Below are 13,163 nucleotides of genomic sequence, written 5' to 3'. Positions count from 1 at the left end.
AACCTGAATTGAAACCAGCTCTGACAGATTCCAAAGTCCATGCTACTTTTTAAAAAACTTTTTTATTGTATTTATTGGGGTGACATTGGTTAATAAAATTATATAGGTTTCAGGTGTACAATTCTATAATGCATCATCTGTATATTGTATTCTGTGTTTACCACCCCAAGTCAAGTCTCCTTCTGTCACCATTTATCCACCTTTTACCCTCTTCTACTTCCTCCTGTTATTGGTAGAAGTGGAGTTCTTGGGGTCCTGCGAGGAAATGAATTTCCTGAAGCCCCCACAGGGGGACAGGGTTTTGTGGAAAGCTTTATTGATGATGTAAAATAAGGGGGTTCCTCTCCAAGGTCCCATCTCTGTTCATCTCGCCATGGAAGAAGTCCAATCTTGTCTTTGGCAGAGCCAAAAATTAAGACCACTGCCCAGAATTTCTGCTCCATATTAAAGTCCAGTCCAGTCCAGCATCTGGCTAGCTTAGCTTGTGTTCTCAGCTGCAGTCCATTGCCTGTGGGGTCTGCACAGCCATGAGCCCTACTGCTGCTTAAGGCCATATGGCTCTAGAGAGAGAACAGAGGAGCACATGGGTGAGTGCAGATAGCAGAGCAAGAGAGAGCTAGAGCAAAGAAGACAGAGAGAACTCTGGGGATTTTAACCAGGAGCTTTTTCAAACTAACCAATTAACTTTGCAAGATTTCGCATGTTTGTGATGGAGTCCATCCCCCAGCCAATCCATTGTTTCCCAGGCTAGACTGACAGGCAAACACCTCTCCTGCACCCCCTCTTCCCCACAACTGTCCAGTACCGTATGGGGGACGGGAGGGCTGTTAATCCCCTTGGAGGAACAATGCTGTGTGAAGCTGTAGCTTCTTGGTGAAGCTTCCCAGGTGGCCATGCTTACAATGTCTGACTTCCCTTTGCTTTCTTTCCTTTATTAATATTAACTAGCTAATTACGATAACACCTCCACCCCCCTTTCCCTCTGGTAATCACCATACTGTTGTCTGTGTCCATGAGTTTTCCTTTTCTTAATTACTTCACCTTTTTCAGCCAGTTCATGCTCCTTTTGATACACTGTCCTGACTTGTAAAATTGGAATTCATCCAAAAAGCAGAAATTAAACATTGCTATTTCATTCTCCTGAACTTCACTTTACACTTAAAATTTTATATCGATGGGTTTTGAATGAATAATCTATTACCTTTTTCTTTTTCCCATGGAACACTTTGAGAGCACTCTAATATATTTTCTTTTATTTCTTCACTTGAGACTACTTAGACATGTATTTATTCATTGTCTCTAAGTGCTGAGGAGCCTAAAAAGGCTATCTAGATTTTTTGGCTTTGAAGTTTGATGTTTTAAGCCATGACAAATGAAAAATTTCTCTAATAGAGATTGTTCTTTAAAAACATATTTGTTCTCTAATTTTACTTAAGATTTTGAAAATAAATACTAAATTGCCACCACATACTTCTTTAATTCTTGGAATAGCATCTAGTTAATTTAGTTGTTTAAATATCTAACAGTCAAGCCATTCAGAACTGCCTGAGAGATCCCCTCCCTCCACTCCTAGCCCCATATCTCCCAACCCCCTCCCTCTTAATAATGTTAGGTTCTTTACTGACATTGTTTCCTAAATCTTTGTTGTTCTCTAAAGAATTTTCTGAAAGTTTAGAGGGGCCCTTGCCATACTTCTCGTTGTTGTTGTTGGAGGATTCTCAGTTATAATTGCCATCAAGCAGTCTTTATTGGTACTGTGGGGCATGGCAGAAATCCCTGTGTTAGGACCTTCCTCATTTTCCTCCTGAAAGAAATGGGACATCAACTAAGATACTCTTTAAACTTTTTGTCACTCACAGACTACCAGTATGCTCTACAGCTGCAGGTGTATGTGTGGGGTTGGGGGGCATTGATTTTTTTCCTTCTACCTCTCATGCTTACCCCCCCCCCCAGCTTTTTCCACATTAAGCTTTAACATGCTCAAGTGCCTTTCCTCTAATTTTTTTTTTTGGGGGGGGTTTGGATATATATATTTTTTCTTATGCCATTCTGTTTTGTTTTGCCCCCAACTTCTTTTTTTATTGAATTTATTGGTGTGACATTGGTTAATAAAACTATATAGGTTTGCCCCCAACTTCTTTTAAAAAATTGCATACCTGCAGAGAAGATGAAAGAATAGTACAATGAACACCCACATACCTTTTACCTAGATTCACCAGTTGTTAGCAATTTACCATTCTCTCTTCCATTCCTCTCTCCATCTCCATTTCCCTCTCTGTCTGAAAGTAAGTTGTAGCCCTGGTTGGGTAGCTCAGTTGGTTAGAGTGTCCTCCTGATACGCCAGTCCTGCAGTGGCTGCAACCTAGGTTTATGCCCTTTGGGGGTACTGTTTGTTAGCCCTTCCTTGTTTTTGTCATCCACCAACTTCCTCATTCGTTGCAGACTCATGGCCACGTCTTGGCATCATCTTGAATATCTTCACTGTACACATGAATAATCTCAAACATGTTGGCATCCCAGTTCCTCAACCTCTTAAACTCCTGGAGCCTCTCCTCCACTCTATTTCAGCTGCTCACTCCCATTTCCTGGCCCTGTGGCCCCCTGGATTAGCTCCACCTCTGCAATCTTTATGATTATTATTTCATTCTCTAATCTCTTGATCTTCAGTGAAACCTCTGGGCCTTAGACCTTTCCCATGTGTCTGTCTTCTACCCCCATCTTGTCTTCATTTTTTTCCCCCATCCATCTTTCCTTATTTTCTATTGGCTATCACTTGAACCAATTGACAGATCATATACAATAATCATATCTTAGGTAATAAAGGAAAAGTAATAGGCGAAATGTTTAATGTTCCTAGACCAATTGCTAGCAAAGTTTGGCTACAATTCCTTAATGGGAAAATCAAGGATATTAGTGACTTGACTTCGATTTTTCTACAAGGATAATTCAGATTTTTTAAATAGTCTTTAGAATTTGTCTTCTTTGTCCAGAAGCTTCTGATTTGAATGCTCACATTTACACATCTTATTTCGTCCTTGAATGGTTATTTTCAACTTCGCTATGTGCAATAATAGGCTGCAGCTGTGGCATTAAAAAAGAGGGATGAATTAGAGTATTTTATAACTGGAAAGCGTTGTAGAGATCACAAAATCCTAGGTTCTCATTGTTCACATGAGAAATTGAGGACCAGAGAGGTAAAGTGACTAACCTGAGGTTACAGAGTTGGCACCTGGTTGAGTCAGGACCAAAATGGAAGTCTCCAGATTACAAATCCAGAATTTATTTTTCTTACCGCAGAAGTTTCTAAGAATTTTAAAACTATGATCTCTTTTGTCATTTGGGGAAAGTGTATAGTTTTGTTCAAATTATCTGCCATTGTTTGGACCCTGGGTCTCATGCTTTACTCTCATTTACCTCTTGTTTAAGAAAAATGCTTTTCAGGGACAAGGAGGCTGTGCTGTGCCCTTGTTTGGTAGGGATGTCACAGTTTGTGGATGAGTGAGCCTCAATAGGGGTCCTTGCCTTGTTTGCTGCCCAAGAAGCAGGCTTTGTGACCATCTCCTGCTTTGAGCTTTTTCCAGTGAAGTTGAAAGTCTCATTGTGACAATCACACACTCTAGCAGCCAGCAGATGTAGAATATCTGTAAACAAAACCAACAATGAAAACCGTGGTCCCAGAGTTGAGCCATGTCCTATTCTCATCATGCTTTGAATAGCTGAGGTAATAGATGCTTTTACTCCTTGTTTAAAGCCTTTGTCACTAGACAGTTCATTCTCTTTCCAGTTCATTTTAGTTCATTTTAATCAGTTATATCACACTTGTGCCTCTCTCTCTTCCTGACTGGATGTCCAACTCCTTAAAGTTAAATTAAATATTTGCTCATCCTGGTGCCTTCTCAGGAGGCCTCTACCAGCAGAATTTGAAAAAGCAGAGTATAAATGCTTTATCATTTTGAATATCAAACTTCTTATTTGAAGAACTATCTTTTAAATAAACTCTTGTTTAAAAAACCAAACCAAACCAAACATAAGCTGTACCAGTTAGCATGAGGAGAAACACAAGACAGAAAGTCTTAACTAAACAGTAATTTCATTCATTTAACAAATATTTATTGAGCATCTGCTATGTTTCAGGGACTGTTCCAGACACAGGGGATACAGCAGCTACCCAATGGACCAAAATCCCAGGCTTTATGGAGAATTACATTCTAGTGGAAGGAGACAGACAATAACAAATGAGTAAAATATATGCTATATCAGATGGTGATAAGTGCTGTGGAGAGAAAATAAGGAAGGAGATAGGCAATGGGGGAGGGGTGCCATTTTTTAAAGGGTGCTCAGGAAAGGCCTTACTGAGAAGAAGACTCTTGAGCCAGGACTATGTTTTCTAAGGAAGTGAGCCCTGTGGGTCGTGATTGGCACACCTCTTCTTGCTCCTGGTTCTAGGGTTCTAAGATGGTCACCTGTTTTGTCCATAATAGTTTTTTAGACAGAGAGGAAGGGGGAGGGATAGAGAGATGGAAACATCGATGAGAGAGGAACATCATCCATCACCCGCCTCCCGCACACCCCCTATTGGGGATCAAGCCTGCAACCTGCCACCTGCCCTGACCAGGAATCAAACCGTGACCTCCTGGTTCATGGGTTGGCACTCAACCACTGAGCGTCATATTTAATGAAATATCATGTCTAATTAGAAAGTCTTTGGGGGCACTAGAAATTGTTAGCCTGGAGAGAATTATTATCTGTTACTCCTTTTTTAAAAAAAAGTATTCTATCATTTATCGAGTACTTCTGTATGCCAGGGAATGTCATAAGCACTTTATATTAATTAATCAATTAATATATTACTAATATTTATATTAACACGTTACTCATATATTATTATGTATTATTATAATAGCCCTAGAAGGGCCTTTCCCCAGGTGCTGGGGATATAGCAGTGAACAAAATAAAATCCCTATTCTCATGTAGCTTAGCTAGTAGGGGATGATAGACAATAAGCACAAACGTGACTATATAGAATGTCAGATGGTAAAAAGTGCTACAGAGAACAAGAGATCAGGCAAAAGGTATAGGAAACATGGTGGGGCAGTGTAGGAGGGAGATATTATTCTACATACTCTTATTTTTCATGGCCAATTCCAAATGCCAGACTGGGCTGTATTGCAAAATGGTTATGAGCCCAGTTTCTGGAATTACAGACATATGGATATGACTCTACATTCTCCTACTTATAAGCAATGTGACCCTAAACAAGTTATTTCTGGACCTCAGTTTCCTTATCTGTAAAATGAGGATAACTTCATAGGATTGTTGGCTGGATTAATCAAATCAAATCATCCATATAAAGCACCAAGGACAGTGTCTGTCACCACAAAGCAAATGCTCTGAATTTGTCATTTGTTTTGCTCATTGACCCCCCCTACATGGATATCTAGTTTATTGCAAAATACCATGACAGTGATCACCACCAATGGAAATAATCCTTTAAAAAATAACAACAAAAAAAGCCAGCTTGGCAATAGGGAAACCACCTGTTCTGGACATAGAAAATTGGCCAGGTAACTTATTAAACCTATGCTGTTGCTTCCTTCTAGAAACAAAAATAGAAGACCATTGCGACACATAAGGCAATAGCTTTTACTTTTGGCTTTTTCTGCATGGAGTTAATGTGACAGGGAAGACAAGCCCTGTTACACCATGAAGCAGCAGGACCAGAAGCATATCTAAGCTGTCTAACAAGTTCGGAACTGGACAAAGCAGATCTAAGCTGTCTAACGAGTTCTGAACTAGACAGCACAGATCTTTTCCTCTATGCGCAGAGTTGGGAGTTATGGAGGCAGTGGCCCCTCTGGAGTAGGGTCTGTATCTGGGCTCTGCCCTTTGGCATTTTGGAGGTTTCTGATCCAGAGGAGGGTCCTGAGTTGGCTAGAGTGCCCTGTGGTGGTGAAGTTTTAGAAGTCTGATGTTTCTATGCCCATTTCCGCTTTGCCAGTCTCCTTCCCTCTCCTGGAGAGGGTGCTGTGAGAATTCTATGGCCAAGGAGCAACAGTAGCTTAGTAAGTGGCATTCAAGCTCAGGATCAAAGTCTGTTTTATCACTTGCTGCCCAAGTACTCAAAATCGCAATGTAGAACTCTAGTAAGGGCCTGAGTTGGAGCACCCAGGGAGCTAAAGGCTGGAGGCCTAAGCTGGGCCTCCTTTTCCCACCCCCATGGGACTAGCTCATCAGGCAGGGTTTAGTCAAGGAGGCAGAAGCCAAGAGTGATTTGAATAGAGAATTGAACTGTCAACTAGGAATCAAGTTGTTACTAGGTAACTGAAAGGGTCCCTGAAAAAGAACTCTAAGGTATATGGAAAGTTACTACACGAAAGTTACCACCTCTAGGGCTGAGAGAAAAAACGGAAAAGATTGGAATTGTTAAACTTTAGAAACTTGGAGAAGGGGTCCTGCAGAACTGAAACTCAGACCTTTGAGAAGGGGAAGGGGGACTGCTCAGATGGTGCCAGTGTCTCTGAGGGGCTGCCCTGAAGCTGGCTTTGCAAGTGCTGGGAAAACTGCAGACTGGATCCAATGGCTGCAACAGGGAGAATCTGCGGTGGTGGCGAAGAGCACTTGTTAGGCTATACTAGAACAGGAAGGAGTGTGTCCCCTGTCCCTCCTCCAGCCTCAAAAGCCCCTATTGAGAGAGCCAACATGGAACAATTGGCAAAGTGGAAATGTGGCCTGCAGAGTCCTAGCCTTCAGCACCAGCAAGCCGACTAGAGTAGAGAAGCATGGAGTGAGAGGTGATAGCTTAGTAAGTGGCATTCATGCTCAGGTGTAGGGGCTCAGGTACAGGAATGCAAGCCTAAACAGAGATGGTGGATTCCCAAGTGGGCCCAGGGCTGGCTCAGCTTACTGACTTTGGAGTAGAAGAGGAAGTGCAAGAGTCAGGGAACTGAGCATGGCTATCTACCTTCCAAGGCCCAGTACCCACACCCGCTAGTAAAAAGTAGCCTGTGAATGTACTGTGTGCTTACCAAACAAAATAGTAACTCCTCCCCTGAGGAGCAGGCTGTGGTCTCAGCAAGGCAGAGATGGGAGAGGAGACTTAGATGGCGTCTTTCCCCTTGTGGGGGAGGAGTAGAAATAGTAGTATATGTAATGTGTCTGGCTTAGTGCCAGGCAGATAGTAGGCACTCAATAAAAGGTGGCTATTATTCAAAGGAAGGAAAGGTGCAAGTAGATTAGGGGAAGTAACTGGCTATATATATTGTGGAGAGAGCCCAGGGTTTGGACTTAGAAGATCTAGTCCATACTAGGTAAATGACTTGAGCAAGATCCTTGCCTCTCTAAACCTGAAGTTTCCTTATGTGTAATATGGAGATGATAATACTTGAGACTAATGTTTTGTAGTAGACCCTTAACATATGGCAGCTATTTTGTTCAAAATCAATTGTAGAAATAATAAGCATGATTATTTATTATTGATGTTGCTAATAGTAAATAGGAGAGACTAGAGGTCATTTATTTCACTCCATCATTGTGCAGATGAAGAAACTGAGATGCAGAAAAAGGCCAATAGCTTTATGCAGGTTAAGAGCTTGGGCTATGGGGTTAGTGAGACTTTGATTCAATTCCTGTTGTCCATTTCCACTTATTGGCTAAATGACCTTAAGTAAGTTAGTCTCTCTCAGCTTCACAGTGTGGCAAGGACTGCAGGAGTGAATCTGTTGCCTGACCCTCAGTAAATAGCACTGGAGCATTGTGCTTGGTGAACAGAAAACCCCTGAGGTGTAGGTTGGTTGGTCATGACAGTGACTGTTCCACAGAACAGACCTTTAAGGTGAGCCTGGACTGTCCATAAGGATATGATAAGAACATGAGATTTCAGCCATGGTACTACCAATTATTTGCTTTGCAATATTGAACAACTTACTTGATTTCTTCTTCCTGTGGTTTTTCCCTATAAAGATTTTGATATTTGACCTTATGTCTGTTTCCTGGGGTTTTCTGAAAGCTGAATAATGAAATGCGAGTTTCTGAAACCCAAGAGCCTTGAGGGAGCTCATAAATAAACACCCTCAGATGATTAGTGTCTACTCGGTGTACCACAGCAGTACTAAACCAAGCATGCTGGGACTGGAGGCTGGCTTCCTGCTTTCAAAACTGAAATTGTTCTCATTATAGTCAACTCTTAATTTTTATGTGCTAACTGGGAAAAATGATAGCATGAATAAAAGGAGCCAGCTGGTGTTGATTGCTCTTCACTCTAAAACTTGAGGAAGGCATAAGAGACTATATTTTAAATCCCATCTTTCACCTGATCTCTTTCTTCAAAACTGAAGCTACAGGATGGTTCAAAGGCTACTATAAGAGTCAGTATGCCTGAATAATCCACAAACAAGACGATACTTATCACTATAGTTGCCACTTATTTAGCATGTGCTTTCATCAGGCATTGGGCTAAACTCTTTACCTGCAGTATCTCACTTTGTCCTTATAGTAACTCTATGAAGAGGGAGGTTTGTTCATTTCCATCTGTCGCTTATTAATTGAATCTCAGGTGCAAAAGGTGGAGTGAATCATACTTCTCAATTCATTGTGCATTGTTGTCATTGGTCTGTGCAAGACACTTTCTTGTGTTAATTAACTTGTTTATCCCCTTTTATCCATGTACCCGATGCTCATTCACACCCCCATAAATAACCAATCTATTATGTTTAGTGTGTATCTTTTTTTTTTTTTTTTTTTTTTAATCCTCACCAGAGGATATTTTTTTCCATTGAATTTTTTAGAGTGGAAGGGAGGAGGGGGAGAGAGAGGGAGAAAAATCGAGAAACATAAATGTGAGAGAAACACATCGATTGGTTGCCTCCTGCACGAGCCCTGACCAGGGCCGGGGATCAAAACCACAACCGAGGTACATGCCCTTGACCAGTAATTGAACCTGCGACCCTTTGGTGTGTGAGCCGACACTCTAACCACTGAGCCAAACCAGCCAGGGCTAGTGTTTATCTTTTTTCCTTTGTATATATTCTTATGAAATGTATATTGTGATTTTGTGTATGTGTACTTTAAATTTATATAAAGTATCATGTTATATTTCATTCTGTCTCTAACTTTTTAATAACTGTTCTAACTGAGGCACAATTTTTTAAAGATCTATTCATGTTGCTATGGTTTTATTTAATCTATTGCTTCCACTTGTGGCATAATACTCTATAGTATGCACCCACCGCAGTTACACTTTCTCCTTCCTAGCAATAGACAGCCAGGCTGTGTTGGTGTCAAACTTCCCACTGCCACAAAGCAGTGTTGTATCTCCGTATGTCTCTTTTATGGACTGTGTGAGAATTGCTTTGGGGTATATAGTGAAGAATGGAATTGCTACTTCATAAGACATATGTAGACTTTATAGGCTTAAGTAATGCAATAGGTGAGTGCTATTATCCCCATTTTACAGATAAGGGAACTGAGGCTTTGAAAGTTTTAATAACTTACCCAAAGTCACATAGAAGTAATTAGCAGAGCTGGGATTCAAATTCAGGCAGTCTTGCTCCAAAAATTCTACTCTTAATGTCTATGCCATCATTCTTCTATGACTATTTGAGACTTGAGGACATTTTACAAAAACATGAAGGTAAATCTCATTGTTTGTAGATTTTATGTTTGTAGAACCAAGGAATCCAGGTGGACTGATATTTTTTTTTCTGAAGCACCTTCTTCCCCCCCTTCCCCCCATAGCTGCATAAGAACTGCTTTTCTCTGACTTTTATATCCTGTGTGTCTGCAGCAATAAAAGCCGCACTGATCATCCAAAATTGGTACCGAGGTTACAGAGCTCGGTTGAAGACCAGACAACGTTATGCTCTTACCATCTTCCAGTCCATTGAATATGCCGATGAACAAGGTCAATTACAGGTCTGTTTTGTAAGCTTGTCTCTTCTTTTGGTAAAATGCCTCTCTTTACCCCTTGCTGTTGAAAGAATGACACATTGGGGCAATTTTAAGCTGAGGAACCTTGGTGAAAGGCTTTAATGGAAGATATAGTAACATTGTGTTGGAACTAGCTAGAGTATGATTTGGGATGAGGAATGGTATTTTCAGTTCTGAAGTTCACATTTTTAAGAGGGCTGCCAGATGTACAGTTAGCTAATAAAAATGGTCTTATTCTATTTTTGGGGACATGTCCCAGTAAGAAGCGAAGCTCTTACTTTATGAAGAAAAAAACACTGTAAGGAGTAAAAAACTGAAAGAATTTCCTGGAAACAAACCTATGAAAGTTCTAGATGAAAATATAGATGAGTGAGGAAGGCTTTTTTCAAGCTTGCAAAAAATGATATATAAATCAAGCTTTAGTGCTTATTGATAGAAAAAAGTACTTTTTAATATTAAAAATGTCTTAGAAAGATCTCCAATATAATTGTTAATGAAAAGAAAATCAAGTTGTAGAACAATATATATGAAAGAAAACTAAACGTACAGCAAAAGTCTGGAAAAAGCTATGCAGTGAAGTATTTCCAGTGGTTATTTCTGGGGACAGGAGTGGTATTGGTGGGTCGGAGAGGAATTCTCATTTTCATTTGGTATTGTTTGTAGTTTCCAACAATCATATTTATATGTAACTTTATCACATAATCTTTAAAAAATAATTAAGAAAATTTCAAAAAGTATCAAAGAAATTGCTGGATTTATTCTTGGCAGCTATAAAAATGATATATTATGGTTCAATGAGATTCTCCCTTTGCCCCAATTGGGAACTCACAGTGTGGGCTGGCCTTTTAAGCACTGTAGGATATAGTGATGAGTATAGAGGTAGAGTGAGCTCTCAAATTGGTATGCTTTAGATGCACACATTCTAGTACTAGTACAGTCTTTAATATGGACTCTTTTTTTATAACAGATTTATTGAGGTACAGTTCAGTTAAAGTGTAAAATTTAATGGCCTTTAGTATATTCCCAAAATTGTAACCATCACCACAATAAATTTTAGAACATTTTCACCACCCCCACAAAAAACGTTATACTCATGAGCAGTCATTCCCCATTCCTCCCTCTTCCCATCCCCTAGCAACCACTAATCTGTTTTGTCTTTATGGATTTGCCTTTTCTCACCATTTTATATAAATGGAATCACAGAAAATGTGATCCTTTTGTGTCTGACTTCTTTCATTTAGCATAATGTCTTCAATGTTCATGCATGCTGTGGCATGTATCAGTACTTCATTCCTTTCTATGGCTGAATAATATCCCATTGTATGGATATTGCACGTTTTGTTTATTCATTTCTCAGTGTATGGATCATTTGAATTGATTCCACTTTTTGGCTATTATAAATAATGCTGCTATGAATATTTGTGTGCAGGTTTTTATGGAAACATATGTTTTCAGTTCTCTTGGGTTTACACCTAGAAGTGTAATTGTTGGGTCATCTGGTAACTCTGTGTTTAATTTTTTGAGTAATTGCTAAATTGTTTTCCAAAGCAGAAGCACCATTTTACATTCCCTCCAGCAGTGTATGAGGAGTCCAATTTTGCCACATCTTTGACAACATTTGTTATTATCTGTCTTTTTTATTATAGCCATCCTAGTGTGGGTGCAGTGGTATTTCACTGTGGTTTCTATTAACTCTTAATTGACAAACCCATCAACAGTATTAAACTTATACATTTTGATATTTGTGTGGAAAGCCTTCCTTCCCTGAACTCCCAGACCCACTCCCATGTTGATAAGGTTCCTTAGTGTTCACTTTTTATGGGAGGCAGGGCTTGGAGAAGTTATTTGTGCTGTATAAATGCAGGTCTTTGCAGATAATTGGTAGGTATAGAGGCAGCATCTAGATGATGGTTGGAATGCTGGTGGATTTCCATATTTCCCTCTCTTTCTCCTTCCTTATTTCATTTCCCAAATATATTTGACATTTAAGAGTATCCCTTAACTCTTCATCTCACTACCCAAAGGAAAAGAAGAGATCCTAATGAACAAAATCTAGTAGCTGTCTTAGGTTGGTTTCCTAGAAGCAAAATCTGAGACAGGGATTCTGGTACAAGTGATTTCCTAAGAGAGTGTTCTCAGGAAAAACCCACAAGGAGTGAGGAAAGCAGGATTGGACAGGGGAAGAAATTAGGCAAAAATACGGTTTCTGGAGAAGCTTGACCTCAGCCTGATCCCATTGGGAGCTCTGAAGTGTGAAATGCATCACAGTTTATCCCACCCAGTGGCAAGGAACGTGTGGGGCTGAGCTATAATACCCTTGCTTCAGTCAGTCCTTTTCTATGGGCAGCCCCCAAGGAGGACAGATATATGATATCCTGTGCAACTCGGGAAGGTACTGCTCATGCTCATCTGTGGGGGCAATCCTTGGGAGGAGGGGGGCAGGTAGAGGTGGGACCCTACTGCAGCTGGGAGATCAGTGCCCTAGAAGAGTAAAGGGGACTTGCACAAAAACCAATAGCATTTACCACAGTAGCTGCTTGGGGTTCATTAATTGATTAATGTGTTTTTATTTTGTCCAGTTATCCAATTTCTTTTCCTTCATGTTGGAAAACTACGCACATATACAAGAGAAAGATCCAAGTAAGTAAAAATTAGTCTTTTGAAAAGTAGTCATTAAATATCGAATTGTTCTCATCAAGGGAGAACACTAAACAATTTAAAAGATGCCCACCTGTCTTGTCTATGTGACACCAAACAACTGGTGGAATCAGTTTAGCTGGTTTTTGTCTTCTCTGATGGGTGTCAACTAAATTGACCACTTAATTCTTTCACTTTCAAAAAACTGAATGTTAATTTGTTGAATACCTTCTCCGAACCACAATCTATTGATGATTCCATTCAGTGTTAATTTGTTGAATATTTTCTCTGAACCACAATCTATTGATGGGCTCATTCAATGTTAATTTGTTGAATACCTTCTCTGAGCCACAATCTATTGATGTACAATAGTAGCTTAGTAAGGAGGGTTTCATTTTTTGTCCATGAAACTTAAGTATTTTATGAAATAAATCTTGGGGAAATGGTGGATTAAACACAGTTGGCTCCATCAGGTTTCTGTTTTCTGCATAGATATCTAGAGACAGGCAACATAGGTGTGGTTCAAAAATGATTTTAAAATAATAGTTTTTCACAAGGCATACATTTCTCCTGCAAATTAAGATTTGCCTGCTATCTTCAAG

The 13,163-nt window shown here is 39.9% G+C and overlaps 1 protein-coding gene across 2 annotated transcripts in view; it reads left to right on the top strand.

Annotated features, from left to right (window-relative positions):
- PPEF1 (protein phosphatase with EF-hand domain 1) overlaps positions 1-13,163 on the top strand; it is an 82,751-nt gene that overhangs the window by 10,662 nt on the left and 58,926 nt on the right. For both annotated transcript variants that reach the window (XM_081126180.1, XM_081126181.1), the window contains 2 exons: positions 9,782-9,909; positions 12,504-12,564. In XM_081126180.1, the coding sequence (XP_080982306.1) occupies positions 9,782-9,909; positions 12,504-12,564 (189 nt within the window). The remainder of the gene's footprint in view (positions 1-9,781; positions 9,910-12,503; positions 12,565-13,163) is intronic.

Source organism: Miniopterus schreibersii (genome assembly GCF_964146895.1).
Source record: "Miniopterus schreibersii genome assembly, chromosome: X".
Taxonomy (NCBI): Eukaryota; Metazoa; Chordata; class Mammalia; order Chiroptera; family Miniopteridae; genus Miniopterus; species Miniopterus schreibersii.
The sequence above is the reverse complement of the archived record's forward strand: the minus strand, read 5'-3'. Positions and strand labels throughout refer to the sequence as shown.